General features: G+C 54.1%; 8 protein-coding genes across 8 annotated transcripts; 4 read left to right on the forward strand and 4 right to left on the reverse strand.

Moving 5' to 3' along the window:
* Window positions 1-2,826: 2,826 nt before the first annotated feature.
* L969DRAFT_46481 (uncharacterized protein) lies at window positions 2,827-3,525 on the forward strand (the record flags this gene model as incomplete). The annotated part of the gene is made up of 3 exons (XM_014713746.1): window positions 2,827-3,198; window positions 3,251-3,275; window positions 3,326-3,525. 3 exons carry the CDS (start codon window positions 2,827-2,829, stop codon window positions 3,523-3,525), a joined length of 597 nt encoding a protein of 198 aa, XP_014569232.1.
* A 40-nt stretch (window positions 3,526-3,565) lies between these two features.
* L969DRAFT_102093 (uncharacterized protein) lies at window positions 3,566-5,208 on the reverse strand (the record flags this gene model as incomplete). The annotated part of the gene is made up of 7 exons (XM_014713747.1): window positions 5,121-5,208; window positions 4,743-5,073; window positions 4,635-4,696; window positions 4,433-4,588; window positions 4,270-4,384; window positions 4,138-4,216; window positions 3,566-4,091 (listed from the first exon to the last, which is right to left on the reverse strand). Exons 1-7 carry the CDS (start codon window positions 5,154-5,156, stop codon window positions 3,566-3,568), a joined length of 1,305 nt encoding a protein of 434 aa, XP_014569233.1. The 5' UTR covers window positions 5,157-5,208.
* A 40-nt stretch (window positions 5,209-5,248) lies between these two features.
* On the forward strand, window positions 5,249-7,184 carry L969DRAFT_85807 (uncharacterized protein). The gene is made up of 2 exons (XM_014713748.1): window positions 5,249-6,435; window positions 6,482-7,184. The coding sequence occupies exons 1-2, from the start codon at window positions 5,339-5,341 to the stop codon at window positions 6,747-6,749; spliced, it is 1,365 nt and encodes a 454-aa protein (XP_014569234.1). The 5' UTR covers window positions 5,249-5,338; the 3' UTR covers window positions 6,750-7,184.
* Window positions 6,684-8,770, reverse strand: L969DRAFT_342986 (uncharacterized protein). The gene is made up of 2 exons (XM_014713749.1): window positions 7,816-8,770; window positions 6,684-7,769 (listed from the first exon to the last, which is right to left on the reverse strand). The coding sequence occupies exons 1-2, from the start codon at window positions 8,703-8,705 to the stop codon at window positions 6,929-6,931; spliced, it is 1,731 nt and encodes a 576-aa protein (XP_014569235.1). The 5' UTR covers window positions 8,706-8,770; the 3' UTR covers window positions 6,684-6,928.
* Window positions 8,767-9,963, forward strand: L969DRAFT_616999 (uncharacterized protein; the record flags this gene model as incomplete). The annotated part of the gene is made up of 4 exons (XM_014713750.1): window positions 8,767-8,840; window positions 8,894-9,431; window positions 9,482-9,722; window positions 9,771-9,963. Exons 1-4 carry the CDS (start codon window positions 8,808-8,810, stop codon window positions 9,961-9,963), a joined length of 1,005 nt encoding a protein of 334 aa, XP_014569236.1. The 5' UTR covers window positions 8,767-8,807.
* L969DRAFT_85810 (uncharacterized protein) lies at window positions 9,954-12,992 on the reverse strand. Its single transcript, XM_014713751.1, has 10 exons — window positions 12,927-12,992; window positions 12,804-12,869; window positions 12,715-12,749; window positions 12,332-12,649; window positions 12,157-12,269; window positions 12,011-12,104; window positions 11,520-11,951; window positions 11,135-11,470; window positions 10,108-11,084; window positions 9,954-10,058 (listed from the first exon to the last, which is right to left on the reverse strand). The coding sequence occupies exons 1-10, from the start codon at window positions 12,952-12,954 to the stop codon at window positions 9,971-9,973; spliced, it is 2,487 nt and encodes an 828-aa protein (XP_014569237.1). The 5' UTR covers window positions 12,955-12,992; the 3' UTR covers window positions 9,954-9,970.
* Window positions 12,993-13,095: 103 nt separating this feature from the next.
* L969DRAFT_93152 (uncharacterized protein) lies at window positions 13,096-15,343 on the forward strand (the record flags this gene model as incomplete). The annotated part of the gene is made up of 8 exons (XM_014713752.1): window positions 13,096-13,219; window positions 13,273-13,367; window positions 13,424-13,653; window positions 13,704-13,756; window positions 13,814-13,906; window positions 13,964-14,135; window positions 14,184-14,505; window positions 14,567-15,343. The coding sequence occupies 8 exons, from the start codon at window positions 13,096-13,098 to the stop codon at window positions 15,341-15,343; spliced, it is 1,866 nt and encodes a 621-aa protein (XP_014569238.1).
* A 48-nt stretch (window positions 15,344-15,391) lies between these two features.
* Window positions 15,392-17,560, reverse strand: L969DRAFT_93153 (uncharacterized protein; the record flags this gene model as incomplete). Its single annotated transcript, XM_014713753.1, has 2 exons — window positions 15,392-15,628; window positions 15,686-17,560. 2 exons carry the CDS (start codon window positions 17,558-17,560, stop codon window positions 15,392-15,394), a joined length of 2,112 nt encoding a protein of 703 aa, XP_014569239.1.
* Between the last annotated feature and the right edge of the window lie 36 nt (window positions 17,561-17,596).

Consider the following 17,596-nt stretch of genomic DNA (forward strand, 5'->3'; position numbering starts at 1 on the left):
CGCGAAATGCCACGGATAAAACCATTGCCAAGATGGGCAGCCCTGATAGTAATACGCCAAGACCCACGAAAGACCTTCCATATAGTTTTTGACAATCCTGCGTTCCATATGTCAGTCGGATGAAAGCCACCACAGCCACGATCGCTTACTGATCGCGAAAAGCTTTGTCCTCGAGCGGGACGCCAAACTTTTGCTGGTAGTATCGCTCCTTGTAGCCTGGCTCCCATAATCTGTTACCACAGTCAGCCAGCGATAGTGGCAGGCAATCTGCGCCGACTTACTTGACGGTGTCATCCTGCTCAGCCACATTGCCTGTGATGCGCAGTGGAGCAGGCGCTACAGGTCCAGAGAGAACAGAAGTATCTGCAGGTCCTTCTTCGTCATCGTCAAGCACTATCGCCGCGTCTTCTGCGACCTCACTCTCGTCTTGACCGGCCTGTAGGCCTGCAGCGACAGTATCACTGACTGCGGCAGCGATCGCGTGCGTCTCCGGTGTAGGCTCATCCGACACAGGCGCGGGGCCCGAGCTACGATCTGCTTCTGCCTCTTCGCTGGCCTTCCGCTTGACCCCACGAGCTGCGTTGTAGAGCTCCTGACTCGAGTCAGCAGACTCCGAGACTGTCTCTTGCGCATCGGTGGAGCTAGGAGGGACCCCATCGCCGCTCGAGGAAGCGATGCCATAAAGCTGCTCATCGTCGTCCGAAACAGGCGCAGCTTCGCTGGACTGAGTGGCAGTAGTCTTGCGCGCTTTCAGCTCAGCTTTGAGTCGCTCTGCAGCCGAAAGGTTGGCAGAATTAGCGGCTGCGGTGACGCCCAATTGTGCTTTGAGCGATTTGGCTGCAGACTGGTTTGCAGCTCGGCTCGACTCAGCGATTGAGCTTGCCATCAACTGAGCCTGACTGACCGCAGGCACGATCGTCGTCGGCCTAGCAGGCAGGAAAGGTGGAAGGGGGCCATTCTTATGGCCGACCATCGACGGTGTAGACCGGCCGCTTGAAGGCAGCGACTGAACCTCGACATATTCTGTTCCATTGGGCATTTGCATGGATCCTGGAAGGGGTTTGCGAGATGGCGAGTCGTCTGAAGCGCCATTTCCAAGCCTTCTCCGCTTCTCATTGCGGTCTTGGCGCTCCTCTGCGTCCCGCCGCCGTTGAAAGATCTCGTCTTCCCTCCTCGCAAGGCCATCGAGAATGAACTGAGCTGACTTCATGTTGACTTTGCCGTGAGAGGTGAGATAGTCTCCCATCTGAGGCAAAGATGTCCGCCATATCGCTAGCAATGTATCGATCGCGCCTTCCCGGATTTCGAGAGAGGGTAGATGGGGCAAGAAATCGTTGCCGACAAAGAAGATGAGAAAGACCCAATCGTCGATTGCTCGCTCGAGGTCGAAAGGAAAGGGTACACCAGGCACATTGAGCTCGATTTCGAGATATTCGCGCAGGACAGAGACATCAAGAAAGATGAACGGTTTCCGCTCTGTGATCTTGTTCTTCTCGTCGAACTCGCCTTGCTTTTCTTTGGGCGCACCCGTACAGTTGGAAGAGTGATGGCCGGGCTGGCCACATCGATGGCAGCCCCGGGGCTTTCGATCTTGTGCAAACACATCTTCTCGTAGCACTTTGAAGTAAGGCTCATGCGTTGCCAGTGAAAGCATGATGAGATCGGCATCCTGTCAGATGATGCACGCTCAGCCAACGAAGAAGATTTCATGACCCAGCACGACTGACCAAGCCATAGATGACGTGGCGCGTGTTGGGATCGTAGCCCGCGTGACTTCTTTGCCTTCTGATATAATCCATGATCTTGTGCTCGCCTTCACCGGGAACGGAAGCGTCTGAGATGACGACTTGGAGCTGATGGCCATGTCATCAGCATCATGTTGCATAGCGTAAGTAGAAAGTACCTTTGACCAGCCTGGATCACTGTTGAGCTTGCTTGCGACCCAATACCGCAGTGAAGCGGCTAGCAGGTCCATGAAGGGTGTGCCGGGCGTGATAGCATTCTGATCCCAGGCCTTTTTGTCTTTGTACTCGTCGCTGACTTCCTTGCCCATGGCTATGCGTTTCAAAGCGTCAGCACAGCAAGCAAGCAATTTTACAGAGTAGCGACGCGCCTTCCCATTCTCTGATGGCTGCCTCTTTCTCTTCCGCCTTTGTCTTTGCTTCCTGAGACGCTCTGAAGCGACGACTACGCTGCTGATTCATCTTGGCTCGTGGAGCGACACCATCTGTGATGGAGGAACCGGTTCAGCTGGTGTCGAGCTGGAGGCAATCCTTGCAGACCTATGGCAATGAGAAGCAACTTGCGAGGTCTGATCATGTTGACGACACGCTCAGTGTAGGCGAAGATCTCTACCATCATGTCTGCCTCCGTCTCTGGAGGCGGCTTGCCTTCTGGATGAGTACAAGGATGGACGATGCCGTTCATGTCGAGATAGAGACAATCGAACTCTTCCCCGTTCGGATTGGGCAGAGACATATCCACCGGTATCTCTACATCCTCTCCGCCCCCATCTGGGTCATCCTCACTGCCTGGCAAAGGCTGGCCAGTGACAGGATCGAGACGAGAAGCGCCAGGCTGAGCTTTGGTCGGCAGATCTTCCTTGACCGATGTGACGATATGAGGGTATTTCTTGCTCAGCCATCGAAACAGCGCTGGCACACCCATGACGTGCCCTAGCTTCTGTAGGGTGGGCGGTGGACTGACTTGGAGCTGGGATGCTGGAGTTCCTCAGCCTTGACTGTATATTTGATATTCCAGATGAAACCAGAGTGCCACAATGAAGCTGACTCCGCGTCATGACTGCTCAGCGCCGCGCCGGATCGCATGCTCAGCAGAGTCGCTCGCACAGCCTCCAACTCTACAAGACTCACAGCTTACCATCCAGCAGGCAACATTCACAGACGAGCCTGGCTATTGGCCGCCTCAGCACCTATCGCGATCTACGCAAGTCAACGCTACTTCTTCAACCTGGGTTCCTCACAATCCACTAGCTCGAGCAAGATGGCTCCCACCGATTTTCCAAAGGGCCGCACAGACGAGGAGTGGCGTACTGTCCTCTCGCCGGAGCAGTTCAGGATCTTGAGGAAGAAGGGAACCGAGATGGCAGGAACGTCGGATCTCAACGATCATCAGCCTACTTCGGGTACCTACAACTGCGCCGCATGCGATTCACCTCTGTACACTGCCAACCAGAAGGTATGCCTGATCCTCACGGGAGCATACTGCCACGCTGACGAGCGATCTGCAGTTTGCGTCCCATTGCGGATGGCCAGGTGAGCTCTTTTTGCCACCGTAGCTCTTTGATGCTGACGTCAACCTGTAGCCTTCTTCGATACCGTTCCAGGTGCAGTCACTCGTCACGAGGACCGAACTTTCGGCATGCTGCGTACAGAGATTACCTGTTCCCAATGCGGAGGCCATCTCGGCCACGTGTTCAAGGGCGAAGGCTACGAAGCTGCCAAATCGACCGATGAGCGTCACTGTGTCAACGGCATCTCGCTCAAGTTTTCAGAGGACAAGTAATGCTAGGCCACGAGTGATTGTATTGAATACACATCCTATGCTATAATTTCGACCTTGCCGACGTGTCTGAATCTGCGAGCGAGATAACTCCTTCTTTGGCGAGCGAATCGAGCATACGCTCATCGATCCCTGCGCACAATAGTACTTCTCTTGTATCTCTCCCTGGCTCTAATGTGTAGCCCTCGCTGAACTGTCCGCGTGCCTGTCTGGCTGGTGTCCGTGACAGGATCGGACTGGGCTCGGGTATCGTCCCTTCATCCTCTTCTTCCTCCTGCATATCTCGTCCATATGCCTCCTCGTGTATTGTCACGCCATGACGCGAAACCTCTTCCTTTTCGAGCACGGGCGCAACGCAAGCATCGGTGCCCATAAAGACGCTAGTCCATTCATCTCTCGTACGCGTAGCAAATGCCGTGGTGAAGAACGTTCGTAGCTCTGGCCAAGTGGATCTATCGTGTTGTGTTGCAGGCGATGGGTATCTGTAATTCGAGGGTGCAGGCGCGGCTGTTGGCGTCAAGCTGTCCTTTGGCGGTGGAGAATCTAGCAGGCTCTTAATGAGGATCTGTCTGCGCAAAAACTTCAGCGTTGACTCTCGTGGGATATGCAACCTACAGGAACTCCTCGTAAAATTGACTTTCGATGGCTCCGACGGACATGTACTTGCCATCGCGTGTTTCATATACGCCATACCCTGCTCATCGTCTGAGCAAATGCTCGTACCGGGCTCGGCAGAGGCAGACATACAAGGTGCCCCGCCGTCCAGTACATTATCGCCCGCTTTCTCGGACCAAATGGGCATGCCAACGCTCAGCTTGGACAGCATCAGAGGGAAACTTGATACGTATCGTGTGCCGGTAATCTGCAACAGCGTAAGCCAGCGTTGACGAGAGAGCTGGGACGGATTGACCATGTCAGCCTCGACGATCTGACCCTGACCGCTCCTGGTCCGCTCGATGAGTGCAAGGAGGATCCCCAAGACGCACATCAGGCCTCCGCCTGCAAAGTCGCCCAGCAAATTGGCAGGCGGAAAGGGCGCGCTCTTGCCTTGGCTAGGCCGTAGCATCTGCTCCGACATCAGCGCAGCATCTAGCTAGGTCGGAGGTCCGCACAGATAGGACGCCGGAGAGCGCAATGTAGTTGATATCATGTCCTGCCATCTTGGCATATTCGCCTGCTTTCAGATGAGTGAGGCTTGCGAACGAGATGATAAGACCTGCCCGTCCTACGATAGCCGGTCAGACGAGCGACCACCACGCCAGGATTAGCAGCGAGCAGTACATCCGGGCCCAACCCCAGTCGCTCCAGTACACCAGGTCGGAAAGGGTCGATGATCACATCTACTCCTTTCCATCCTTGCTGATTCGGCTTGATCAGATCAAGCAAGATCTCCTTCCCGCTGGCTGACTTGGGCGAGATAGATATGGACTCTTTGCCGCGACAGAGCGTATCTGAGTTGAAATTGGTGCCTGGCCGGTCGACACGAATCACGCGAGCTCCAAAGTCGGCGAGCACCATGCCGGCAAACGGCCCGGGCGCTAAGCCAGCAAACTGTCTCAGCGTCAGTGATGCTACATGCACGTTGAATGTGTATCTACCTCGAGCACTGTCAGACCATCTAGAGGGCGACCCATCTCGCTGAAGCGGTGCCCCTCGACAGAGACTTGGGCCCACTCGACTCGACGCGGAGAGTTTCAGAGCATTTGCCACGCGCGCGCTGTGATCTGTCTGAGTGCGTCATCATCCACGAATCAAATGGAGATTCTCCGAGTTGTTCCCTCTTTCCTGTTCTACAGCGCATTCGTCAGTCAACAAGATGGCAATGAACGCAGCGAGCAACAAGGCAGAGCAAGCACTCGGTCACGGAGAGAATACGAAGATCCACGACGAGATCTCCAATCCTGGCAAGCAAGAGAGCAAGTATGCCGACCCGTCTGGGGAAAAGATGAAAGCGCTGGCATGGATGGGCAAGAACCACGTCGAGCTCGTCGAGACTCACAAGCCCCGGATCGTCGACGACAAGGATGTCATTGTCAAGGTCACAGGCACGACAATCTGTGGCTCTGACAGACATCTTTTCCATGGAGCCATTCTGCAACTCCAAAAGGGTGATATCCTCGGTCACGAGTACTGTGGCATCATTGAGAAGACAGGACCTGCCGTCAAGAACTTCAAAGTCGGTGACCGCGTCGTCGCGTCGTTCCAGATTGCTTGCGGTGACTGCGAATTCTGTGACCAAAAGCTCTCTTCGGTCTGTCAGCACACAAATGGCAGCACGGTCGAGAACACGCTGTACGGCAACCGTACGGCGGGTATGCTGGGGTACTCGCATTTCACCGGTGGTTTCAGTGGCGGTCAATCCGAATACGTTCGTCAACCTATCGCAGATTTCAACTTGCTCAAGATTCCAGACGAGGTGCCAGACGAGAAGGCACTGTATCTCTCCGACGTACTCTGCACATCCTACCACTGCGTCGTCGATACGGGCATCAAGGAAGGTGACGTGGTAGCAGTGTGGGGTCTGGGTGCCGTCGGCTTGCTAGCTTGCCAGTGGGCTTTCCTCAAGGGCGCAGGACGGGTCATTGGAGTCGATTCCGGCTGGCGACTGGACTTTGCAAAGGAGAAGGTGCCCAAGCTCGAGCTCCTCGATTTCAAGAGCATCGACATGAAGGAAGGCGTATCCGGTCGTCTGCACAAGATGACAAAGAACGGCTACGGCGTCGACGTATCGCTCGAATGCGCTTCGGGCGAGTTTGCAAAGGGATTCATCCACAAAGCTATGATTGCCACTGGACTCGAGACCGATACTTCTGAGATTCTCAACGAAATGATCCTAGCGACCAAGCCCTTTGGCAGGATTGGCATCACAGGCATCTACGCAGGCTTCACCAACAATTTCAACATTGGCGCAATGTAAGACCGTCGACTCTGTTGCCCACTGCAGCTGACCGTCGAGCAGCATGGAAACCGGTATCCGCTTTATCGGCAACGGACAGGCGCCTGTGAAGATGCACTGGGAAACCATCATGAACGACTACATTATTCCAGGAAAGCTGGACCCTATGATGGTCATGACTCACCGGATCAAGCTCGAAGATATCGCCAAGCTGTATCCTCTCTTCGATCAGCAAGCGCAGATCGATGGCAGAGGTATCGAAAAGCCCTACATCGAGACGAGGTTCTCTCAACCGGCTTGCAAGGGCAGCCCTGCTCTCTCCGTACTCTAGTCAATGTTAATTGAAACCATCATGAACACGATGCATGCGTCTATAACGCGGATGCTTGCTCCCTGTCGCCCCGGCTTTGCCATCAAATGACGTGCATTGCATAAATGAATCAGCATCGAATTACTCATAACCCTACAACAGCCCAAGAAAAGGAAGAATCGACACTGGTGGCCCCTGTACTACATGTAAGGCTTCGCCTTGACAGGCGCAGTAGGTCGGACATGCGCGTCCGGCCCGACCCTTTGAAGCTTACTGACAGCTTCCAAGATGATGATAAGCGATGTGAGACTGACGTTGATGCCTTGTAACTGTAGAGGCGAGATCGTGTCCTTTGCGAACGGTATAAAGCACGAGACAGTACCCACTGCAAGTCTGAACGCAATGAGCAGACCACGCCTTCGGTGCGAATGTGTTGGCTTGTGGAGGAAGCCGATGCAGCCCATGAGGATGACGGCGAGCCCGAAACCAGAAGATTGGAAAAAGTAGATTGCTCTCGGTACTTCTTCGCTGTGCTCAGCTTCGACCAGTCTGGCCATTGCTGCGCTGGCAAGGAGCAAGGCGAGTGACAGTGGCAAGTGCAAAGTTGTATAAAGGAATGAAGTGAGCCAGTTGCGTCGCACGGCGTGGACGTAATGGTGGCAGACTTCGGACTCGGAATAGATCCAATTGAGGTTGAACGCGACCATGAGGCCGAGCACAGATCGACCCGTTTCTGAATTCAGGCCTGGAGGTGATTCTGTCCTGAACAGGATATTGACGACGAGCTCGCCAAGGACGATGATGGTGAAGCAGGCCAGCCTCTCGATGTGATGCTCGATGGCGACAGCAGGGTAGCGCTGGAGCGTCGTGGAAGCGGTCAGCATCTTGACAGGTGTAACATAGCCTTCCAATTTCTCCTCGTGAGGAGATGCTGAGGAGCTGTTCTGCGTGTTGTCTTGCGGCACGGCTTCCGCATCTTTGGCCTTGCGCCGGCGGCTTGTTAATGTAGAGATGAAGCGCAGTATCATCAGAGCAGATATCCTACTCGGCATCAGCTTGATTTGCAAAGACATAAAGGACGATTCACTTGAGTGCGTATTCGCCCAAGATAGCCACGATGACGAGAGCGTAGATGCCAGTGATGGGCAACCAGATGGCGACGAGGTATGAGACCAGCAGGAAGAGAGTGACGAGCGAGTTGATCATCATGGCTCGTCTCGAGAGTGGCAAGTACTTCGCATAGGCAGATATGACAGCGATCCGGCTAGCTTTAGCGACAACGACGAAAGCGAGAGCATACTGTATGGCTCTATGCGATTGACGCGCGAGCTCCTCGCCTATCTCACCTTCTGGCTGTAGATTGGCCGATCCAGCGTTGACCTGATAGCCGACCAAGAGAATCATGGTCCAGATGATGTACAGACGTTGGAGCATATCATCATTGCCAAACTGGTTGATGAAGTCTCTCATGTCGCCCCAAATGCTGTACGCCGGGCAGAACGTCAAGACGAAGCGAGCGAGTCCGTAGCCATTGGGCTGCTCTGCGGTGGCTTCCGCCAGCTGGTGGACTAAACCGACAAAGAGAAGATCAAAGAAGAGCTCGAAGCGAGAAGTTGTCCGCTCGTTGATGTCGCGGAAAATGCGGGGCTTGCCCACCTCCTCGTAAGATAGCCATTGGTGAAGTCGCGGTCGGTGAACAAAAGTACTGAAGTTGTAGCGATGCCAAAAGTAGTGGAGCCAGCCTCGCTGTCTCTGCTCATCCAGAGAGAGATTGTTCTCGTCCTTGACATTGACAAAAGTGATAAAGTCGCTGTGGCCAAACTCGTCTAGGTTCTGAGCAGTTCGGAGGGTAGAAGAATTGGTTTGTGCTTGGATTTCCTCTGCTCGTACGTCCTTGAGACGAGCTTCGAGCGCTGCGATGCGGAAGCGCAGCTCATTGACATCGCTGATGTCTTCTGCGCCATCCAAGCCTTCCATTGTCACATCCGCGGCCTGAAGAGAGCCTTGGGGCCAGCCAGCAGCTCACGTCGCGCGCTTGGCGTTCTCGGTGTGTGTGGCCCCTCACGCCTCACAGAAATCATGCAATTAGCCAGACTGGCCGAAGTTGAGCAGGTCAGCCATCGAGGCTCATACAAGACAATCAGCTGAGGCCTCCTTCTGCGCAGCTTTCGCCGCTTGTGACGCGTATACTAGGCGGCAACCCCTCCTCATTCACACTGAACGGCACGAACGGCTATCTCATCGGCTCGGGACGGCGCAAGATCCTCATCGATACAAGCGATGCGGGAATCCCTACCTATCTGTCACGTCTCGAGCACACGCTAGGAACAGCAGGGCCGAACAAGTCGGCTGCTATTATCGATCACATCATTGCAACCCATTGGCATCACGATCATGTCGGTGCTCTGCCAGAAGTGCTCGAGCTATTGCATAAACGGAACAATGGTCCTGTGAGACTATCGAAGCATCGGGACGAAGAACACGATGAAGATATACTCGAGACGCTCACTGATACGCCGAGCGACATCTTAGCTGAGCACACGCTTTCCCCGCTACGAGAAGGCGACCGAATAGCTATACCCGACAGCGACCTGCACCTTCGCATACTGAGTACGCCAGGTCACACTCAAGACTCTATCTCCCTCTATCTCGCCTCCCACACCAAGGAGCCCAACGTTCTGTTCTCGGCCGATATGATCCTAGGCAAGCTCAACCAGTCGGAGTGCTTCTCAGACGCTGAGACATACACAAAGGCCAGGGTACAGCAGTATTTGAAAATCTGACCCAGTACATGGCCAGTCTGCGCAAGACAGCCGCTTTCATCGAAGAGCAAAACGCATCACAGCCCACGCATATCTATCCTGGCCACGGCCAAGTCATCCACGACGCACTGGGCAAGCTCCGAGAGTACATTCAGCACAGACAAGATCGCGAGGATCAGGTCGTCGATGCACTGCTCAAGCTCCAAGTGGGCGCACACGAGAAAGCCGAAGAGTGAGTCTCTCGATCGTGCATGCAGAACGAATTGAAACTGCAAGCTAGACTGACGAAGGTCATTTATCCCGACCTGCCCGACCAGCTGCATTTCGCAGCTACCCGCGGTCTGCTGCTAGTACTAGCTAAACTAGAGACCGAAGGCAAAGTTTCGCAAGAAACAGATAGCTCCCAAGAGACGGCATTTGCGCTGACCGATCTGGGCAAGAATGCAGCAGAAGCGCGAAGGGCAAAGATGTAAGCATGCATCAGATCTCTTCGTCTTCGATCTCTACAAAGTTGAGCGGCATGAATTGTGTTCCCGAACCGCCATAATGCTTTCCGTTAGATTCGACCCTGCACTTCTGTGAGCATCGACTAAACCGAGGAAATAGACTGCACGCACCAGTGAAGTCGTAAAGCGTGCAGGAAGGCGGATAGGCCTTCCATGACGACGAGGATCGCCACAGAGAGAGCGAACCAAGCGGCAAACATGAAGACGACAGCAAAGACGCCCAGAGGTCCTTCAAAACTGAACGAGTTCTTGATCGTCATCGTCCATAAGACTTCCGATAGCTGAGCATGAGCCAGCGAAAGTGCCCACAGCCGAAGGTACGAGGCCGTGTTGGAGATACAGCCCAAGCAGAACTCGATCGTATGAATGACTTGCTCAATCATGATCTCGCCCACTTGGAATTCTTCCTCGTGCTCCTCGCCGCCTTCACCACCTGCGTTACCATCCTCTGCATCCGCGTCATCCTCCGAATTGCGAGGACCGCTGACGTGCTCGTAGCCTTGAGCCTTGATCGCTTGATGCTTCTTATACATGATGTAGGGCTTCATAAGCAGCATCCAGGGTACGCAAACGAGCGCGAGTAGGATGAGCACGACTTGTACGAAGCCTTGTCCGGCGTAGAGCTGTTCGGAAGGATCGACAGTGCCAGGTGACAGAAACATGTAGATGAGCATATTGAGAAGATCGGGCGGCTTTGTGCTTGCTTTGGACCAATCTGTAGCCCATTTGTACAAAACGGTAAGAACGAGGTAGCCAAAGATGGACTCCATGAAGAGGATCTGGGGTAGCCAGACCGCAGTGATGAGGTATCGCTTGCCAAAGTGGATGAAGTTGGGTACTTGCAGACAGATTGCAAATGACATGTGGATGACGCCGAGAATGATAGACATCTTCATCTTGAGCGAATTTGTAAAGATGAGTGCGTTGTCTGCGCCGTGCCATGCAGGATCGAGTCCGAAAGGATAGACCGTTCCCGTAGATTCGGCAGTGACGCTCTCGCCAGCTGGAAAAGACCAACCCGACTTGCCGATAACGAGAGACAGCGAGAAGATATCATTGTATATCAAGCCGGTGTACATGGCGAAGAGCTGAGATCAATTCATCAGCTTTGGCGTATAACGATGAAATCTCGACATACACCCATGAGCAAGATGATGTAACGACCAAAGTAAGCGGTATCGAAGATCTCATTGCCCGTGCCTTTGCCAATCTTCTTTTCGTAGAAGATCATAGCAGCAGCAGACATGGCCATGATGAAGCCGTGTCCGATATCGCCAAACATGACGGCAAAGAGGAAAGGAAAAGTAATGACTGCGAAGATGCCGGGATTGATCTCTTGGTAGTCCGCAATGCCGTAAGCGTCAATGATCGCCTGGAATCCTTCCGTGACTTTGTTCGTCCGATGGAATGTCGGCGGATTCTTCGCGTTCCGTAATTCGTGAAGAATCGGAGGAACCGAAGAGCCAGCGTTTGTCTGCCGAGTGATGTCAGCAGGGACGAGACCAGCTATTGAAGGGATATACAGTAGCGCGTCGAAGAGCCATCTGGACGTTTCCGATATCTCGCGTAGGCACCCAGCCTTCCGCAATGAGAGTCCTTCTGCCGCGATCATACTGGAACAGGTTCATCGTATGGTACGTCGCCTTTTCCTTCCTGACAACTTGCCACCAAGCCGAGATCGTCTCAGCCGTCTTGCTGAGTTCACCTTTCCGCGTGGCACTTGTGTTGTGCAGCACGGCAGAAAGGTCTTCGAGTCTGCTAGAGACCTCTCTGAGAGCGTTGTTGCGTTTTTCGGAGTCCGAGTCGACCGGGTACAGCGTTCCTCCCATGGATTCCGAGATCTTCCTGATCTTATCGAGCAGTTCTCTGCCGTGCCCGAAGATGATAAAGACGTTCTTGCGCAGATCGTTCTTGCCGCCACTCTTGCCTGGCTTGGAGAAAGGCTCTTGAATCTCCTGCAGGTGAGAGAGAGAGAGGGTCAGCGGATCCTACGACTCAGCTTGTGTGAACTTACTGCAAAATTCATGTAGAGATTGCCACGGAGGACACGCCAGAGAACGCGCTCGAAAGTAGCCATCCGACTGCGCTCGATCGTACCCGCAACGAAGCTACCAAGCGTGTGATGAGCGGCCAAACGTGACATCGCAAGCGTGGACGTACTCAAGGTCTACGCTGGCATAGCCATCGCCATCGCCTTGTTCCATCTGGTGATCGAGCAAGGGTGCGCTGGGCTCATCGAACGAGGCTCTGATGTCGTCCGTCTGGCTTTGCGCCTGCGTGTACCGTTGACCGCTCAGCTTTTGTTTCTAGGAAGCCAAGGGCAGTCGACACTTGCCTGACTGAAGAAGACGGCGGTCTCCCTCAGGACGTGGCGCGCTTCTTCCAACTCCATCGTTCTCTTCTGCAAAGTCTCTTGGGACTCGTTCATCTCGCTCATCCTGTTCTCTCTCTCGGCGAGAATGGTCTCTAACTCGCTGACGAGCTGGAGCGAGTTTCTGCCTTGCACGAGATGCATCGTCTCTGTGAGTGGACGGATGTAGATCTCGCTCTCGTGAATCTGAGCGGTGAGGAAACGGAGTCGTCGTTCCATCTCATCGAGTCGGCGGATCTCTGAGACGTAGGTCCGTTGGAAGGGATTGACATCGGGATTGAGCTACAAAAGTGAGGATCAGGCACGATTAGCGCGATATCGACGACCAGAGACGAGAAGGGGCGTACATCCTTGAACTCCACCCGTCCCAGTTCGCCGAGCTCTGTCAAACATGCCAAAGTTTGAGCGGAGTCTCTCAAAGACCATCAATGCTGACCCTGGACAGTGTGGTGAGCTACATCGCTGGGGATGTAGAGCTGCACCAAGCTCATTTCCTCGCTCCCTGTTGATAGCGAGAGCTCGTCAGGACAGGATCGACACTGCGCATGAGATCACTGACTGAGGAGCGAGGGGTACTCGGACGTCATGGCCGGCGATGGACTGGTGCGCAATGTGCCTCGTGCCGCGACGATGTGAGGTTTAGCCCCACTTACCAATCGAAAGAGCCGAAGCTGCCCCACTTTATGGCTTCACGCGCAACGACGACCAAAAAGTCGAGGCGGTCAAGCATGTCGTTGGCCAGCCGTAGCTATACGCCCGAGCCAGAGTACGACTCCGGTGATGAAGATGCGCCGGTACAGATCGACGGCTCAGGTATTCCTGGCGTAGACGATGAGGAGGAAGAGGAGCTAGGCACGTCGTTCACTTCCAGCAGGAAATCCTGCTTATCTGAGACGGCGTGACAGATCCAGAGGTCGCACGCCAGAGAGCAGAAGAGGCAGCACAGCTTGCAAAGGAGAATGCAGAAGCGCTCGAGCACGTGCCTGAGCCAGTGAAAAAGGCGAGTCTCTTCACTTTCGAGTTTATCTTGTCGCTTGAGCAAGGATGCCCGAACAGTTCATCACCCGCTTACATGGGGCGATATCGAACGGCAATATACAAGAGATGACGACAGCCTACGAGCGGACGTTCAACTACCTCTCGAATGAGTACTACCAGAAAGAAGAGTGGCCAACCGGCGCGGTCATCTCCTCGCTCGTCAAAGATGATCAGGTCTTCATCACGCTCTACAAAGAACTCTACTTTCGCCATCTCTACTCACGCTTCTCCTCTGAGGTCGACATAGAGTTCGCCGTCATCTCATCAGCTGGCAAGCCGCATTGACCTGGTGATGCAGTGATCGATTCGACTCTTACGAAAACTACTGCAATCTCTTCAACTACATTCTCAGTGGGTCCTAGCCGCACGACCATTCCTCTGACGCCAAGGCTGAACATCGATCGACAGATTCGGATGGACCAGTCTCGATCGAATTACCGGTGCAATGGCTTGCAGACATCATTGACGAGTTCATCTGGCAATTCGGTTCCTTTGCAGCCTGTCAGTAGCTGTCTGTCCCTTCCGCCGTGTTTGCTGACGTTCGATCCATGTCGCCAGGGCGCAACACGAAGATCAACGAAAAGACAGATGATGAGGTTGCCCTGCTGGCCGAAAGCCCACAAGTCTGGTCCTGCTATTCTGTCCTGAACGTCCTCTATTCGCTCATCCAGAAGAGCAAGATACAAGAGCAGCTTCGAGCGCAGAAGAACAACCAGCTCGAAGATCTAGAGTGCGCCAGCTTGCCATGCACATGCCTGTCGCTAACGCTCATGCACAGGTCAATTGCAGGAGACTTCGGTGTGAGGCCCATCTACCGCTATCTCGGCATCTTCAGCATTCTCGGCTTGCTGCGTGTGCACGTCCTGCTGGGCGACTACACACTCGCTCTCAGGATGCTAGACGATATCGACATCAAGCATATCGTATCTCCCAATGTCGGCGAAAGGTTACACAACGTCAACTCGGCTCATGTTGCAACTTTCTACTACATCGGATTTGCGTACATGATGCTGAGAAGATACCATGACGCTATCGAGAACTTCTCACGAGGCGCACTGCATTTCTTCAGAACCCGCAGATTCACCCATCAAGCCGACCAGGTTCGTACATCATATTCACTTCTGCTTACGTTGAGCTGAGAGTTTGCATGTGCGCGAACAGGTGAGCAAGATGGTCGATCGCATGATCGGACTCATTGCAGTCTGCACTTCGCTCGCACCCGTCAAATTAGAAGAAAGGATCCGCTCGGACGTACACGACAAATACGGAGAACAGTCAGCGCGAATGCTTCGAGGCGGCTCAGAATCGCTCGAAGTCTTCGAAGAGCTCTGGCTGCGAGGATCGCCAAAGTACCTCTCACCTGTAGCGCCGCCTTACGAAGATATGTCTCGCATGCCAGACTATGTCAACTCGATCGCTGCCACCGATCCCACTCAACATCACCTCTCGCTCTTCCTTGCCGATGTCAAGGCTTTGCTCGTCGTGCCCGATCTGAGAAGCTTCCTCAAATTATATACATCGCTCGGTACAGCAAAGCTTGCCAACTTGACCGGCAAAACAGAAGACGAAGTTCTCAGCGAGTTGGCCGTCACCAAGGGCGCCTTCAAAACGCTAAAATGGCACGATGGCATTGGCGAGGGCGGTCTGCTGGATGGAGAGGAAGAGGTCGCTGGCGACATCGGCTTTGGTATCGATGACAGCGTCGTCACTATTGTCGAATCAAAGAAAGCTCGAGCCTATGCCGACTACTTCCTTCGAAGAGGTCAAAAGGCAAAAGAATCGCTCGAGTATATTCGTTCGAGACCCTTGCCGCCGCCTGCTAAGCCAGAACCTACCTCTGCTCAGCAAACGCAGCCAAGCGCTACTACCGCCGCTTCTGTTGCAGCCGCTGCCCCCGTAAAGCAGATGCGATGGGGCGCTACTGTCAAAGCTGCTTGAGCAATGCATGTTTACAGATGCGCGCTTTCATTTGCAACAACAGTGGACTTAGTACAGATTCCGGAGCACTTCATGAGGTGGGCCGCCAACAATGACGCATTCGTAGAGATCATCGAGCTTGATCAAGCGACTGGACTGGCGCTGTGCCGGGGTGAGCGCGTCTTCTGTGATGTCACAAAGCACGACAAAGTCGTAACCTTGCAGCTGCGCATCCTCGTCATCTGCCGTGACAATCCTACTGTACGTGCATCCAAGCGTGAATAGGAGCTGTCGCGCGAGCTTGTTCTGAAGCGTCGCTATGGCTTCAGCGCTATCCAAGACTATTGTATAAGGTAAGCCTACCTCTGCACTGTCTGGGCTGTTGCAGTAGCAAGCCGTAACCAAGCCGCTGAAGATGAGAGCGGCTCCAGAGCATGCTGCTCGAATCGCAAGCCAATCGGGATCGAGGGAAGCGCACATCTGCAGGCCAGCAACTTGACAATCGCGCGTAGTCGAATAGCCGCTGCCGAGTGAGCCTTCAAGGTACCAAGGTCGCATGCTGTTGCTCTGCGTGCATCTTTCTACCCAGGTGTGACGTACACAAGGGATCATGAGAGCCAAGCAGCGCACAAAGTCTGGCGTCCGAGCGGGTGGTGATTGACCAACGCAGAAGATGCCCTCGAATGAGTGTTGTTCTTGTCTGGGCGAGTTTGTTGCTCGAGATTGAGAGACAGAGACTGCAGTGTCACAGAGAGACGACACATCTGACCAGACTTTGCCTCCATGAAGCGTGATGCGAGTCTCCATTTGCTTCCTCAGTTGGTCCGGTAAGCAAAGCACGAACACGAAATTCTCGAATACTCGTGCTTGCCGCTTCCCCTTTTGGCCCCTATACTCTTGGTATTGCCGTACCATCTGCTTGGGCTGATCAACAGATTGTCGGCAAGTCTGGTAGTCGAGTGCGGTCTCTGGCGTTGGCTGACGTGCTTCTTGAAGATCCTGTTGGACAGAGGAGGGCTTCTCGTGCAGTCGTACCTGACCTATCCCATCTCCCTCATGCGGCCTACTGTTCTCAGACTCAGCAGAGATCGCCTCGATCGCGCTGCACTTTCGATCTGCCGCAGGTACAGCTATCTCAGTGTCTTCAGCCGGTTGGGCATGCGATGAGTCATCTGTGGAAGGACGCTCTCGGCTAGGCCTTCTAAGTCGCGCAGACCTTCTTGCAGGTCTACGAGTTTCGCCAGAGCTTCGTTCGGGATCGGGCGCTGCACTTGCCGCTTTGCGTGGGACCGGTCTAACAGGCGATGCCTGACTTGCAACAGGAGCAGTGAAGGAATGCGATACTTCTGGTCGTTCCCCTGCTTGCCCATCGAAGTGCTCGTTGCCATCAAAGCTGGTTTGAGTAGCAGCGCGAGGACTAATGTCCGGTGAATCCCAAGAATCGTGTGCAAAAATTCGTTTGCTTTTCCGCTTGACTTCCAGGTTGCGACCTGATCGCCAAGCAAACGGCTTCAAGATACGCTCGGCATGATACGGCGACGTGCGAGATTGGCTTGTCAGCAAGAGCTTGCGCGGGCTCGTTTTCTCCTGTTTGATGACCTGTCGGCCAAAGATGCTTTTGGGCGATAGCTCAGGCGAGCTACCAAGTGTGATGATGTCGCGATCATGCGCAGCAATTGGTGTGAGATCGACACTTGCGAGCGAAGCGCTAGGCTGCGGAGCCTGCGAGGAGGCGGGGAGACCGAGATGACTATCGCCCTTTGAGCAACTTGACGTAGATGTTGGAGCAGACGGACTGTCCGCTTGCTGCTGAGGAATCGCAGGACTCGACTGCGGCGCAGGCCGGTCGAGGGGTAAGAGCGACGTCACATCAAAAGTAGCGGTCTGCGTATCGCCCGTGATAGTCGCGTAGCTGAGCTCGTCAATTTGCAAGCGCGCTCTCTTGCGTGATGGGCTCGATGACTCGTGCGATCTGCGTGCATCTGATGATGCAGATCCTTGCCCCGTGTCGTTATTGTCTTTGCGAGTCAGAGGGCGCTGCAAGGACGCAGCATGCTGCTCTTGCCTGAATGAGAAATCCTCGATAGGCGAGCCTGGTACTGATCTACTGTCTGTCTTCTCGGCGACATGTACTTTTGTCTGGCAGGTCGGAATATGCGCGGGCGAATCGAACTGACCAATGGTCGTCTCATCCGCTTCTGTAGACTGAGCATCAGGCGCCTGTGTCACTGCGTCCATACGTAGAGGCTGTAGGTAACCGCTGAGCTGAGTCTG

Source organism: Mixia osmundae (assembly GCF_000708205.1).
Source record: "Mixia osmundae IAM 14324 unplaced genomic scaffold scaffold_3, whole genome shotgun sequence".
Classification (NCBI taxonomy): domain Eukaryota; kingdom Fungi; phylum Basidiomycota; class Mixiomycetes; order Mixiales; family Mixiaceae; genus Mixia; species Mixia osmundae.